The following is a 15,747-nucleotide window of genomic DNA, read 5'->3' as shown; positions in this document are numbered from 1 at the left end:
GGCGCGGAGCGGAGGCTAAAATGGCGGATAAGAGCCAGCCGCCATCTCCGACTCCGAGCTCGCAATGGGCAGCGGAGATTATACGGGAAGTGTCGGAGGCAGTGGAATTGTCGGTTGATGACAAATTTCAAAAAATATTGACAAGTTAAACAGCATGGAGGAGAGATATGCCACCATCGTGACAGACCTGCGGGAGGTACAGCAGCGAGTCAGCAGTGTTGAAGACACGGTGCAGAAGCTGTCTGGCGATACTCCTGCACTGCTAAAGCGAGTCACTGAACTGGAGGAACGGTTAGAAGACATTGAGAACCGTGCAAGACGGAACAACCTCCGGTTGGTAGGTCTACCGGAGACCCTGGGAGAGAGAGACCTCAGAAGTTTCCTTGAAAAATGGCTACCGGAGGCAGCGGAGCTACCGGAGTTGGTGGGGGAGCTCCGTCTAGAGAGAGCACACAGGCTGGGGCCGCGAAGGGCAGGTGAAACTCGCCCTAGAGTGACAATCCTTAAAGTGCTTAATGATGCCCACAAGCAAAAAATTTTACAATCACTGCGGGGAGGCAACCACCTGAAATATCAGAACAATAAAGTCCTCTGTTTTCAGGACTATTCGACCAAAGTAGCTGCAGCTCGGAGGGCATTTGTACCAGCATGCTCGGCACTTTTTGCACACAAGATTCGTTTCAGCCTCTTGTATCCAGCGAAACTGAAAGTTATGGAGCAAGACAAGGTGTTATTTTTTGAACGAGTGGAAGACGCTAATGGATATCTGGAGGAAGTGGTCAAAAAGAGAGCTGCACCAGAGTGAATGCAGAACTGTTGGACATGCGAGCAGACAACAGAGAGGTAGCAGCTGAGTCTGTAGCAGACAGACGGACTAGTAAGTTAAACTTCGAGACAGCAGTTGTTTTAAGCTGTAGTTTGGTGATAACCCTGATGCCAAGTTTCGTTTGAAGCAGTTGTTTCCACCTTGTACTAGGGAGTTTTGAGCCCAGGAAATCCTCCTACTGACAGTGGACTGTGAAGGAGCAAATTGCCGAAGTGTTAAGGCAATAGGCAGCTGATAAGGTTGGCAGTTCACATAGGCAGAAACTGTCGTTAGCAACGTGATAAGAATTTACAAGCCTGCAAAAAGAGCGCAGCTGAGATATAAGAGACACTGGAAATCGGGAGATAAAGCAGGAAGAGGAAAAGCTGGTATAGCTGGACATTCATAAGAAGTTATTATAATTTGTAGCAACCGGGCATGAGCCCCCTAAGGTTGGAGAATTAAGACAGGGATGAGGACTGGGGAGTTTGGAGATAGAGACTTGCAGATGCAAAATGTGGTGGGGCGATTGTATTGATTGATTAACCTGGGAAGTAATGAACCATTTAGACTTGATCTTGAATGTTTTCTCTGGGCAGAAGGGGCTGGAGGGAAGTCATTAAAGTATGTCTTAGGCTGTTGCAGGTTTCCTGTAAGATAAAGACGGAAGTAGGGGAGAGATGTTTGTGGGGGCTCCTATGGATCTGAATGGGGGGATTATAGGAAAGAGTTACTTGTATGTAGGATAAATGGATGGTTGACGTGGATGAGTATGAATAGAGGGGGTGTGGTATGCATGTGTTAGGAGGGAATATAAAAGGCTGGGACAGGGAAGGAGGATGGGAGGAGTGGAAAAGAAGTGAATAGGAGGGCAGTGGATGGAAAGTGTCTATGGCTCTCTCATAATAAAGGCATGGGTCATATCTTACGAGTGCATTAGAGGAGAGATGGGATGGAGGGATATGAGATTTGGACAGTGTGAAGTTTCAGCCGCTTCTGTATGGGAGGGGGGAAGATGGGGGATGGAGGCGGGTTGGATATAGTTGAATAGGGTGGCTTCAGGCCCAGAATGGAAGTGTTCCGGAAGGACTCCGGACGGTTGGTGAGAATGGGGGGTACAAAAGGGGGAGGGCGAGGGGGGGAGTTCTGGAGTTTTTTGGGGTTTGTTTTTGGGACAGTTTATTTTCATGGTGGACTGACTGCGTGCGCTGGGGGGAGGCAAAGGATCATCTGGTGGCTAGACGAGGGAGTACCTGAGGGCTGGGAGGTGCTCTCTCCATACATTAGACAATTGAACAAATTGAGAAAAGCCTTAACTTGGAGCGCTGGGGCAGGTTAAGTTAATGTCTTGGAATGTGGGGGGGGTCTCATCGCCCATAAAGAGGAAAAAAATTCAGCAGGCTCTGCGGCGCCATGCGGTGGACATAGCATTCCTTCAAGAAACACATTTGACTTCCATAGAGCAGGATAAATTTAAGCATGGCTGGGTAGAAGCTGTAGTTGGATCCCCAGCACACAAAAAGAAGGCTGGAGTACTGATCCTATTCAGGAAGGGGTTGCAATTAAATATCAAAACAGTAAAGAGAAGTTCTATGGGTAGATATGTGTTGGTCGAGGCAGAGTTGGGAGGGGTCTCCTACACTTTTTGTAATATATATGCGCCCAATGTCTATGATAAAAAATTTTATTCAGAAATCGTGGCACTGCTAGCCCCTTACCAGCAGGGACCGGTGGTCCTTGGGGGTGATTTTAACATGGTCTACGACCCAATATTGGACAAGACAAGTCAGGGGGGCCTGGGGCAGAGATACTACTCCAGAGGATTGCCGTTTCTGTGTACTACCCTTGAATTGATAGATGTGTGGAGGGTGCTCCATCCGGGGTGTAGAGATTACACACATTTGTCCAGAGCCCATTCATCTTCATCTAGGATTGATTATATATTCATTTCAAGGTCGCTCTTCTCTAAAACTGTGGCAGCGGAGATTGGGCCAGGAGAAATTTCTGATCATTCACCAGTGTGGGTAACACTGGAAATAGCGGGGAGTAAGAGGAGTTATGGGGGGTGGTCCTTCCCATTTGAGCTTTACCGAGATGCAAAATTTAAGGAACATCTTCAGGGAACGTGGAGGGAGTATGCACTCCATAATAAGGGTCATATAGAACAGCATGGGTTATATTGGGAAACCGCAAAGGCGGTGCTGAGAGGCGAAATAATCGCATATAGAGCATGGAAAAGGAGGCAAAGGGATCAGGAGATCTTGCGTTTGGAAAGGGAGGTTCGGGTGCAGCGGCGGAGCTATGGGAGGGTCCAGACAGAGAAACAGAAATTGGTGTACTTGGAGTCCCAGAGGGCATTAAATGAGCTCTTGCAGGAGAGGGCATACAAATCGATCATGTATTATAAACATCAGTTGTTTATGTATGGGAACAAGGCGGGGCACTTGTTGGGCCGGTTTGCCAGAGGGTCAAGGGGGATATCCCGGATCCTGCAGGTGCAAAACCCGGATGGTAGAGTGCATAGGCTTGAGCAGGACATAGTAGAAAGTTTTCGAAATTATTATGCAAAACTGTATGAAGCGGATACAGATATAATACCTGATAGTATGTTATTTCTGGATAACATTGACCTGCCAGAGTTGGCGACACCACAGAAAGAAATTCTTAATGCCCCCATAGAAGAGGGGGAATTAATATTAGCTTTACAACAGAGTGATATTCATAAGGCACCAGGGCCTGATGGCTATATTATAGCCTTTTACAAACTGATGTATGAACAGGTAGCTCCGCCTTTGTTAAATCTGTTTAACTCCATAGCGATCTCCGGTAAGGTTCCGGAGTCTTTTACCAAGGCAAAAATGATCGTGTTGTTGAAACCGGGGAAAAACCCAGAAGATATGGGTTCCTATAGACCAATTTCGCTGTTAAATTGCGATGCTAAATTGTACGCGAAAATTCTCGCTAACCGATTGGCGCGGGTGCTTCCCAATTTGGTAGCATCGCCACAAGGGGGGTTTGTGAGGGGTAGATCGGTGGTAAGTAACATGAGGGCCCTTATTGCTTCCTTGGAGAAGGTGGAGGAACAGGGACGGCCTTCTCTGCTGATAAGTTTCGACGCAGAGAAGGCCTTCGATAGGGTGGCGTGGCAGTTCTTATTTGCTGTAATGCAGAAGATGGGCATCGAGGGTTTCTTCCGCACTGCGGTGGGAGCGCTATATGTTAATCCTCAGGCGTTCCTGTGGATTAATGGAGAGAAATCACGGGAATTCCAGGTTCGAAGAGGGGTGAGACAGGGGTGTCCACTCTCCCCATTGCTGTTCGTTCTGACTTTGGACCCCTTGGTACGAGAGATTGTGTCACATCCGGAAATTGCAGGAGTAAAATGGAGAGAGATGGGTTTTAAGATTTCCGCTTTTGCGGATGATATTTTGGTACACATCACGGACCCTAAGACATCTCTACAGGCGCTGTTAGACTTGTTTAAGGAATATGGGGATTATGCTGGATTCAAACTCAACTTTTCCAAGTCTTTAGCACTAACGGCAAGGGATGATGTGAGGGCGGAGTGGGGGAGTGGGTTCCCCTTAAAATGGGCCAAAGGGAGTTTTACATATCTGGGGGTACAGATAGCCATGAGGACGACGGAATTTTATAACCTTAATTATACACGGCTGTTGGAGAATATGCAGCTTAGGCTGCAAAAATGGGCAATTCTGCCGCTGTCGCTGCATGGGAGGGTCCAATTATTTCGCATGGCAGAGTTCCCTAGATGGCTGTACATGTTGCAGGTTCTTCCACTGCGTTTGCGAAATAAAGATATTACGAAATTCAACCAGCATTTACGAAAGTTTGTTTGGGGGGGGGGGAAAAGTCTAAGCTGCCACTGAATTTGTTAATGGGCACCTGGAAAGTGGGAGGCTTTGGCCTGCCAGATATACAAAAATATAATCAAGCCTGCCTGCTAAGACATTTGGGTGACTGGCTGTTGGACAAACACGATTATACACCGCGGAAACTGGAGCAAGCTTTTTTTGCACCCTTTCACTTACACTATTTATTACATGGTCCGCAGAGTTCGGTACCGTCACAATTTAGAGGTAGTTTGTTGCTAAGACCCATAAGGGAGGTGTGGCGGGATTTAAATAGGTACTGGGGTTTGGGAGCGGATATATCTGATCTATTACCGTTGCAGGGAAACCCAACATTTACCCCTGGATCTGAGAATCAGGTATTTCGGAGGTGGGCACTACTGGGAATAACAAGGGTAGAACATGTATTAGGGACAAGGGGTGGTCTGCTAAACTTGGGGGCATTGGGGGTAGGAATTAGTGCCAGTCATGAATTTGCATATCAGCAACTAGCTCATTATATTCGGTCTCTCAACATGGAACAGTTGAATTGTGGACATGGGAGGAAAGTCAGAGAGTTCTTTAAGGAGACCCCGGGACAGCGGCCCTCAATATCGAGCCTGCATAAGCTTCTTTGGGTAATAGACCCGCAGAGACATACTGAAGCAATCACCACTCGATGGGCCCGTGACATGCAGAGACCCAGTTTGACTTTAGATTATACAAAGTTGGTGTCCCGAATCCCGGAGATCTCTGTGAATGCGAGTCTGCGGGAATGTCAATTTCGAATTCTACACAGGGCTTATATGACCAAGACGCAGCTGTTTAAGATGGGAGGGGTGCCTGATCCACTCTGCTCTAAGTGTCAGAGGCAGGAAGGCACACTGTACCACTGTCTTTGGGGTTGCACTGCCACACAAAAATACTGGCATCAGATCATAGAATATTTGGAGGGGTTGGTACAGTCTCGAATAAGTTTTACGCCTCTGGGGATACTATTTGATAAATATGAGCTTTTTGCCTTCCAGAAGAGGGGCTCGAGGCAGCTGATCCGCAGGGCCTGTTTGATGGGGAAAAAAGTGATTATGCATGGGTGGGTCTCTGCGGACCCACCTGATTTTTGGCATTGGAGGAACAGATTTCACAATCTTTTATTGCATGAGCGAAGGGCGGTGGGACCCTCACAGAAGAAGAGGTCACAGTTTCTGGAGACTTGGGGTCCCTATATCCAGTCTCTGACTCCACGCGCGCGCAGTTCAGTGTTAAATGGCTTATAAGTTTTTTTTGTTTTTTTCTTTTAAGGGGGGAGGGAGAATTTAAAGGAGGGGGGAAGGTATAGGATGTATTACTTGGATGTAAATGTACCTTATTCTGGAGAATCTTTAGTTGCATCGTTGTGGGTGGGGGATGAATTCTTGGGAGGGGGGTGGGGGGAGGGGGACAGGGAAAGAGGGGATGACACCTAAAACATAAATTTACTTTGAATTATTCTTGAGTGTTCTGTACATGTAAAAATCCCATAGAGTATGGAATAGTATTGGAGGGTGTGAACTTACTGCAAGCCTATGTTTGTACTTCTTGTGAATGGTGTAATGTTTGCACTGTGTCAGTTGGATCTTAATAAAAGTGTTGAAACATAAACAGAATCGACTCAAGTACAGACTCCTGAAGCACTTCACTACTCACCTCCCTTTCCTCTGAGCAGATTCCATTTACCACCACTCTCTTCCACCTGTCAGTCATCCAGTTTCCAATCCAGTTCACCACTTTGGGTCCTGAGTTCAGCCTTCTCAGCATATTCAGGAGTCTTCGGTGAGGAACTGTATCAAAGACTTTGCTGAAATCCAAATAAATTATATCTAGCTCATGTCCTTCTTCAAGTTCTTTGGTCACCCAGTCAAAGAAATCAATCGGATTAATTTGGCAGGATTTTCCTTGACTAAAGTTATGTTGCCTTGGATCCTGCAACCTGTTGGATTCTAGAAAGCTATCTTTTCCTTAGCAACAACTCCATTATTATTCCTAACACTGACGTGAGGCTTACCAGCCCGTAGTTTCCCATTTCTTTATCCTCGCTTTTGTGAAGAGGGACCACATCCGCTCATTGCCAATCCCGTGGAACCTTTCCTATCTCTGAAGACCTATTAAATAAATCTTTAAGATGTCTTGCCAGAATTTTTCTGAGTTCCTTTAGTATCCTGGGACGTATCCCAATAGCTTTGTCCATTTTCAGATTTTCCAGTTGTTTATGAATGCTTACTTCTGTGAATGGTGCAGTATTTATTTTATTTATTTATGAACATTTATGCCCCATTTTTTCCACATTAAGCAGACTCAAAGTATCCACTCCATTCCCAGATATACCCTCAGCAGTCGACGCGATCCTTCTCCAGGATTTTCTTCCATGAACACCAAAGAGAAATATTCATTTAGCACGTTCACTTTATCCTCATCACTTTCCGCATAGCCATTCTCAGTGTCTTTCAGTCTACCAATTCCACTCCTAGCTTTTCTCTTTTCCCCAATGTATCTGAAAAAGGTCTTGTCACCTCTCTTTACATCTTTAGCCATTTTTTCTTCCGTCTGCGCTTTCACTAGCCGTATTTCCTCCTTTGCTTCTGTGTGTTTAAGCCAGTAATCTTTTTCATGGTCCTCTTATTGTGGTTTTCTGTATTTCTTGAATGCAGCCTCTTTTGTCCTTATTTTTTCAGCCACTTGTTTAGAGAATCATATAAGCTTCCTGTTTCCCTTGTTTTTGTTTACTTTCCTTGTAAAGATCTGTTGCCATATTTATAGCAGCTTTCAGCTTGGACCATTGCGCTTGCACCTCTCCAATGTTTACCCCTGCCATCAGCGCCTTCTTAAAGTATTCCCCCCATTTTATCAAAATCAGCACATCTGAAATCCAGTTTTGTGTGTCTGCACTCAACTTTTGCTCTTATTTCAAACCATATCGTATGGTGATCCCTATTGCCTAGGTGGACATCCATCCGGACGTTGGAAATACTACCTCCTTTTGCGAGCACTAGATCCAGCATCGACTCTTCCCTCATGGTTTCAATTACCATTTGTCTGAGCAAAGCACTTTAATTGGCATTCACAATCTCTCTGCTTCTTTATGACTCTGCCATTGGGGTGTTCCAATTCACATCAGGCAAGTTGAAATCTCCCAGCAACAGTGCCTCCCCTTTCATTCCAAGCTTATGGATATCTTGGATCAGATCTTTGTCCAGTTTCTCCGTTTGTGCCAGAGGTCTGTAGATAACACCCATGTGGGTACAAGTTCCATCTTCTATTTCCAGAATGATCCATATAGCTGCTTCCTTTCCCCAGGTTCCCTGCATTTCAGCCACTCTGATATTATTTTTCACCTCTTCAGCCCTCCCCATCCTTATTAAAAAGATAATAGCCCAGTATGGTTGCATCCGTTGATGAGAATCATTGAACCATGTCTCTTTAATAGCAACAATATCCAACTCTTCCTCAAACATCATGACTTGTACATTTTGAACCTTTTTGCTTAGACTACAATCATTTGTACTTATTGCTTTCCATGTGTTAAGTGAGTTTAGATGGTTTTCTATATTAATATTACTTTTCCCACTTCTGTCATGCAGACTTCCATCGGGTCTCTTAACAGTTGAAAACATTCTTCTCTCATGTGTACTGTGGTAGATTTGCTGTCTCATCCACCCATCACCTCAGGATCAGCTCTTGATGAAAAAAAGTCACATTCAACCCAGTCTAGGATAAAGCAGTCCACTTGAGTCAACCATAGCAGACTTCTGTGCAAAACTCTTCCAGCAAGGGCTCATGGATCCTTTCCAGTTCTAGATGCACATCCTGTTTCAAAAGCAAGAAGTGTACAGTGTCGTGCTCTCGCTGTCCCTATTGAGAGCCAGAATTGTCTCTATTGCCTCTCACTTCTATCTACGATAAGAACTTCTGTGCTGCCCCAGTTATATCAGTGTTGTGCTGTCCTATTGTGGGTGACCCATAGTTTGGCTGGGTAGAACAGAGCAAAGCAGATCTTAAGCCCAAACAATTTAGTACATAAGGGCACAAAGCTTCTCTGCTGAGCTGCCACTTTGGCAGAATAGTCCTGAAAGCATAGTATCTTTTTGCCCTCATAGGTGAGTGTCTTCCCTGATCTGAGGCATGGGAATACTTTTAAAACAAATAGGAGGAAATATTTTTTCTCTCAGATAATAGTTACGCTCTAGAACTCGTTGCTGGAGGATGTGGTAATGACGGTTAGTGTATCTGAGATTTTAAAAGGTTAGGACAAGTTCCTGGAGGAAACGTCCATAGCCTATTATTGAAATAAACATGGGTAAAGCCACTGCTTGCCCTGGGATTAGTAGCTTGGAATGGTGCTTCTAATTGTGTTTCTGCCAGGTAACGTAACATAGTAGATGACAGCAGAGAAAGACCCGCACAGTCCATCCAGTCTGCCCAACAAGATAAACTCATATGTGCTACTTTATGTGTATGCCTGACCTTGATTTGTATCTGTCATTTTCAGGGCACAGACCGTAGAAGTCTGCCCAGCACTAGCCCCACCTCCCACCACCGGCTCTGCCACCCAAAGGCCTCTAAGCTTTTGAGGATCCCTTCCTTCTGAGCAGGATTCCTTTATGTTTATCCCATGCATTTTTGAATTCTGGTACCATTTTCATCTCCACCACCTCCCATGGGAGGGCATTCCAAGTATCCACCACTCTTTCCGTGAAAAAATACTTCCTGACATTTTTCTTGAGTCTGCCCCCCTTCAATCTCATTTCATGTCCTCTAGTTCTACCGCCTTCCCAATCTATGGAAAAGATTCGTTTGCGGATTAATACCTTTCAAATATTTGATCGTCTGTATCATATCACCCCTGTTTCTCCTTTCCTCCAGGATATACATGTTCAGGTCAGCAAGTCTCTTCTCATACGTCTTGTAACGCAAATCCCATACCATTGTTGTAACTTTTCTTTGCACCGCTTCAATTCTTTTTACATCTTTAGCAAGATACGGCGTCCAAAACTGAACACAATACTCCAGGTGGGGCCTCACCAATGACTTATACAGAGGGGCATCAACACCTCCTTCTGCTGGTCACACCTCTCTCTATACAGCCTAGCAACCTTCTAGCTACGGGTCACCACCTTGTCACACTGTTTTTGTCGCCTTCAGATCCTCAGATACTATCACCCCAAGATCCCTCTCACCGTCTGTACATATCAGACTCTCACTTCCCAACTCATATGTCTCCCGTGGATTTCTACTCCCTAAGTGCATCACTTTGCATTTCTTGTGTCCATTCAGGTACTTGTGACCTGGATTGGCCACTTCTGGAAGCAGGATAGTGGGCTGGATGGACTATTGGTCTAACCCAGTATGGCTGTTCTTATGAGGCTCTGAATTATTGCCAATTTCTGAACAAAATTAAGTACTTTGAAGATGACCACTCTTGCCTTGGACCAACTTGATGGGCCCACTCAACCAGCAGGGGTCCATAGAAATCTGGGAGGTTCAACTCACGTTTCAACCACAGCTCCAAAAATCCTATCAATTCTTTGTCCAGGATTGATTCAGGGAGCCCCACCAACTGAAGGTGGTTTTTCATGGACCTTTTCTCCCGGTCTTCCATTTTTTCTTCAAGTGCTGTCACTTGTTTCTTGAGTTAGGCCTGAGAGTTTTCCTCCTCTGTCATGCAGTCTTCTAGTTCACTGGTTCTAGTCTGATTAACTGACAAAGTTCTGTTTAAGTTCTTCCAACTGGCTTTGTTTCCATGCCAATTTTGAGTCAGTTGGTAGAAGCCTACTGTCTAGCATAGTTTCCATTGCTGCTGTTATCTCCACTGTTATTTCTGCCACCTATGTTGAGCTCAAGGTATGTATGACCTGCAGGACTCTGAAGCATTGCCGAATTGTCTTCCCCAGGCCAGCCCCATTTCTTATCCTTCCTTTTTATTTTTGCTGCCATTACGTTGTTTCTTTAGCAGATCATCTCTGGAGATATTCACTGTGTCATCAGCTGTTTCTATATTGAATTGGAGGCAGGTTTTTTGCAAGGAATTCAGGATTTGTGAGAGGGTGTCCAGAGGAGCTCAGATCAGTGTCTTCTCTGGAGCAAGGTGTCTCATTCTCATTACACTTGATTCTTTTGTAGGTCACGCATTAAGTTAAACTCCTTAGCCCAGTACTGGCATTACCCCCTCCCTCTCCTTCACGCTATTTCTATCCTAAATCTACTGACCTACTTGCTGTATTCAAGCATGGACTATCACCAGCATCTACAGTTATTACCAACAGGACTCCTCGCAACTCAAGCAAGAACTGGAACAGTAATAATAATACGTCTTAATACATTTTGTAATTCTACTGGCATATGTGCTATACAGTGGTAATACATTTTCAGGTACAATATGTTCCTGCCCAAAAAGCTTACATATCTAAGTGGGTACCTGGGGCTATTGGCAGTAGAATGGGGTGGGCCACTGGGGCCTTGGCCCAACCAATATTTTGCCCAACACACTGTCAGCAGCTAGTGAATTAGGGTGGGACCAGAGATTGTTTTGTTTGGACTCTGCAGCTAGAAAGATGTTCTGCCCTTGCCTGAGACAATGGAGGAAAGTCCACAGAAAGGCTCTGGACTGTTTGACTGTATCTACAATTTTTCTACATTTGAAAAATACTGGTCTCACATTTTCAGGTGTAGTGAAAAAGTGGAGCAGTCCTTTACAGAAACTGTTGAGAGAGGCTAGAGAGCACTGGCAATGTGAGAATAAAAAGGGTAGTGATAAAAGTCATTCCTACTGGTAAAAGAATATTTTACCCATGGGAATGTGCCAACTGCAAACTGCCTACACTTAATGTCAATGCATGCTTTATGGAACAACACCTGCTTGTACTCACATTCAGTGTAGATGTTCCCAGGGGTTAGGGTGGGGTTTGTTTTATGCTTTTTCAAGTATGTTTGTTGTTTTGGGTGGGGAGGGGGGTGCCCATAGAAAGGAAAAAGGTGAAATCTCTTCTGCAGGTTCTGCTTTCTTTAAGCACTTTTGGGTGATTGTCCATGCTTTCTTTGCAGGTCTTGTGATAGCATGCGCCATAGCTGGTCTCACTGCATTGATTGTGGCTGCTTTGTGTTGGTGCAGGTAAGTGAATACTGGACCACTTGATTTTATTTTTTTTTTTAAGAAGCTCTTTAAATCAAGAGGGTCCTGTACAGAACTTGTTCTGGCAAAATATTCACCTATGAAATACTCAGTTAAAGAGCAATTCTGTAATCAAGTACCCATGTTTACATGCTACGAGATGCACATAAATATACAGAATACCAACACTTTCATAGGTAAGTGTACACTTACACTTGTAAATGGCAGCAAAGCAGCTAATCACTATTCTGTAATGGTAAGCATAAGTGGCATAGAGTATAAATGCAAGGAAAGCAAAGCATATTAGTGGCAAGGGCAGCATTGCCACTTGTGCAAATTACAGAATACTGTAAGTTACGTGTGCTCTTGCCACATTGAAGTGCCTGCAGTTATGCCAGGTCTATGGCTAGTGTAATTGTGGGCATGTAAATGTAAGGCATGCCAATGCCAGGTTGGCACTAGCATTCTATTATAGAATCTGGGCCCCCAGATGCTGTTACAGAATAGGCTGTCATCGCACAGCATCGGGGTGCCTAAAAGGAAGGTCAGGTTAAGCTCTGATGTACCCCGACAAGTCAGATTTCCTTGTATGACCACCACCAAGAAGTAAACGCCCGAGTCTGTTGGTTTGCTTCTCTTTATTTGGGGGGCGGGAGGAGTGGTTGGAGAAGTGTGGAAATTCAAGACCACCTGTGTCTTCTAGCAAGCAAAATCCTTGTATTGTATGTGGTCTAAGTTCCTTTATTCTATCCAGTCTTATAACATAGTATTTCCTTTGTTGTACTAGTTTGGATTGGTGGTGGAGTAGTGGAGAGTTTGAAGAAAAATATTTTGTCCTATTAACATGGTTGAAGTTTAAAGCTAACTCATTCCTGAACCATATTTTAAGTATGCTTACTTTTTGAAAGTCTAATTTCAGGTTCTTTCAGTAATAACAAAACCTGTTAAGAATAAAAATGAAAATAGTGGAAATTCATTCCCTCCTTGGCCTCCTTAAAAATGAAACACATTTGTTTTACAAGATTTTCCTGTTTCATGTGTGTGTGTGTGTGTGTGTATAAACTGTGTTGTTTCTGACTACTTGTTTTGAACTGCTTTGGGTCCTGCTGATCTGTACATCTGCAGTCTAGATGGAAATGAGAAAATAAAAATTAAGCTTTGGATGTACTCTGTAGAAGTTATTGTTTACTTTTACAGTGTGTGTATAGATGCCTGTTTTGGTGTGTGCATGTTTATACATATGGATATGATTTCTGAACATGCATCATTAAAGGACAGACTTTTTTAAATGCCCAGTTGGGTATATATGCTTATCTCAACTTTGTTAAATGTTTCAGACATATCCATCTTTATGCTCCCATGATATAACTGAATTCTATTATTCTGTCTTGCTATATTTTCAAATGTAAGCCACATTGAATCCAAGTTTGCTTGGGATAATATGGGCTATAAATGCAAAAAAAAAAAAAAAATCTTTTATCCTCCACCTTTTGAGACACAAGGAAAGCAAGCTTGGTCCAGTGAAGACTAACTCAAAATAACCTGTTCCTTAGCTGGACTCTAGTATTACCATATTGAAAACCGTGCCTCCGTGATTATATTCCACTAATAAGTTGGCTGGAGTCACTGGGACTCATTTTCAAAGCACTTAAAGTTCCATAGGTTGCTAATGTAATTTTTTAAGTCTAAGTGCTTTGAAAATACAGCTCACTGTTGTCCCAGAAGTTTTTAACTTTTCTTAGGTATCCAGATAATTTATTTGTGCATTTTATTTTGGGGTAGAAAGCGATGATGTATTTTGCTCCCTACAGTAGATAATCCCTTTTCATTTTTATTTCTTCTATGCTGTACTGCTTACAGAGAATGTGATTTGTCAGTGTTTCCTTTTCTAATATTGGTCCTTTATTCATTAACTAGTAAAAAAAGGCCCGTTTCTGTAAGAAATGAAACGGGCGCTAGCAAGGTTTTCCTTTGAGTGTGTATGTTTGACAGTGTGTGTTTGTCAGTGACTGTGTGTGTGAGAGAGAGAGTGAATGTGAGTGTGTGTGTGAGTGAGAGAGAGATAGACTGTGACAGAGCGTGTGTGTGTGTGGGATAGAGAAAGACAGAATGTCGATTGATTGTGTGTGTGTGTGTCACAGTCAGAGAGACACAGCGAGGCTATGTGAGAGAGAGTTTTGCTGTGTGTGTGTGTCAGAGAATGTGTCTGTGAGACAGAGAGAGGTAGGAGTGCGGGGTAGGCAATTTTCAAGGAGGGGGGGGGCGATGTGCACAGAAGGGGATCGGCAAGGCCAGTCAGGGGTGGGGAGGGTAGCAGCATGGGTGTAGGCATTTCAAGGAAGTTTGTGTGCTTATGTGACAGACATTGTGTGTGTGTATGTGTGTGCAACAGAGGGGTAGGGGCGGGCTTGGCGATTTGGGAGGGGGATGGGTCAACATGCACGGAGAGGGATCTGCGGGGCCAGACTCGGAGGGGGGGGGAGTGTGAGAGATGGAGTGTATGTGTTTAACACCGTAACAATGTATGTGTGAGTGTGTGTGTGTGAGAGAGAGAGAGGGTGTGTGTGTGTGTGAGAGAGAGAGAGGGTGTGTGTGTGTGTGAGAGAGAGAGAGTGTGTGTGTGTGGTCCGAATTCTTTACCTTCATATGGAAATATTAAACATTTCATGTCCTATTCTTTTTCTGCCTCCCTGTTGAGAGCCAAACTTTCTCCCCATACCCCATCCTGCAGATATTTTGTTGAATGTAATCATAGAAGAAAAAAAGTTATTTTACATCCATTTCTTTGAAGAAACTACATTTGCTGAGTACAGTTCCCGTTCCAAGTGTTGTTTTCTTCGTCATCATCCTGAGTCCTCAATGTATAAATTGTGCCTTTTTTTTTTTAAACTCATCTCCACGTTTCTCTGACACTCGAAACTGGTTAGTAAAAGATGAGCTGTCTGAAAGGCAGGATTGAATTCTGGCTATTGCACTTCTTTCCTTCAGAGAAGCTTCTTTCCTAGCTTCTATTTTAATCTGTTGCGCCTGCCAAGCTGCTGCTTTCAAAGCGTCAGCTTCTTCCTGTGATTTTGCAAACCGAAAGCTGTCTCAGAACGATCCAAATGCAATCTGCTGCCTGATACGCTGCCTTTGCTGGGTTCCTTTCCTCCAAGTCCATAGGCGATTCTTGACAGGAGGGGGGAGATTATGGAGGGGTGAGGTTAACGGTGAATCGGGAGGGAGTCGATGGGAGAGGAAGGGGAGGGTGCTGTTACGAGGTTGGAGAAGAGAGGGAATTATGCAGGTGTGTTTTGGGGGGGAGGGTGGATGAGGGGGGCTTTGGCCGATGACGACTTTGGATGGGCGATGGATTGTACCCCGGGGGGGGGGGGGTTGTCGGGTGTGTGGTTTGAGACGTCATCATCTCAGGTGATGGGTACAGAGGCACGAATGCCTCAGCAAAAAGGAAGCTGAGAAGGGAGAGAACAGCCAGAGGCATAGCACGTACCAAGGAGACTGAGAGGACGGAGAGATCTGAAAGGACGGGTGGGGTGATGCAGCGGCGCGCTCGCCGTATCGGCGGCGGAGAGGACAGAGCTATGAAAGGAAGGGTGGGGGGGTGCTTGCCCTTCTCTATAGGTTACAGCGTCCACCTCCGTACCAATCTCCCCTCTTCGGAATGTACTGTCCCGAGCCTGTTTGTTTAAAGTCTGTTGATGGTGGCTTGCGCTGCTATGCTGTGATAGGGCAGTGCCGTTGGTGACGCACCCTGAAGTGGGAGACGTCATCATGTAAGGATATGGATACAGAAGCACGAATGCTTCAAGGTTTTTGTCCACGCTGCCAGCTTCAGAACGTTGGAGGTACGTTTTATTATATAGGATTAGTGAGGATTGGTCTGTGTTCTGTGAGTGACCAAGGTGAGAGATTCTGCTGGCATGTAATTTGTGCATGGATCCATAGGATTC

General features: G+C 44.6%; 1 protein-coding gene across 1 annotated transcript in view; it reads left to right on the top strand.

The window, feature by feature from the left end:
* NPDC1 (neural proliferation, differentiation and control 1) overlaps window positions 1–15,747 on the top strand; it is a 366,783-nt gene that overhangs the window by 285,672 nt on the left and 65,364 nt on the right. Inside the window, exon 5 of the mRNA XM_030206816.1 lies at window positions 11,731–11,797. Within this exon, the coding sequence (XP_030062676.1) occupies window positions 11,731–11,797 (67 nt within the window). The remainder of the gene's footprint in view (window positions 1–11,730; window positions 11,798–15,747) is intronic.

This window comes from Microcaecilia unicolor, chromosome 6 (genome assembly GCF_901765095.1).
Source record: "Microcaecilia unicolor chromosome 6, aMicUni1.1, whole genome shotgun sequence".
Classification (NCBI taxonomy): Eukaryota; Metazoa; Chordata; class Amphibia; order Gymnophiona; family Siphonopidae; genus Microcaecilia; species Microcaecilia unicolor.
The sequence above is the reverse complement of the archived record's forward strand: the minus strand, read 5'-3'. Positions and strand labels throughout refer to the sequence as shown.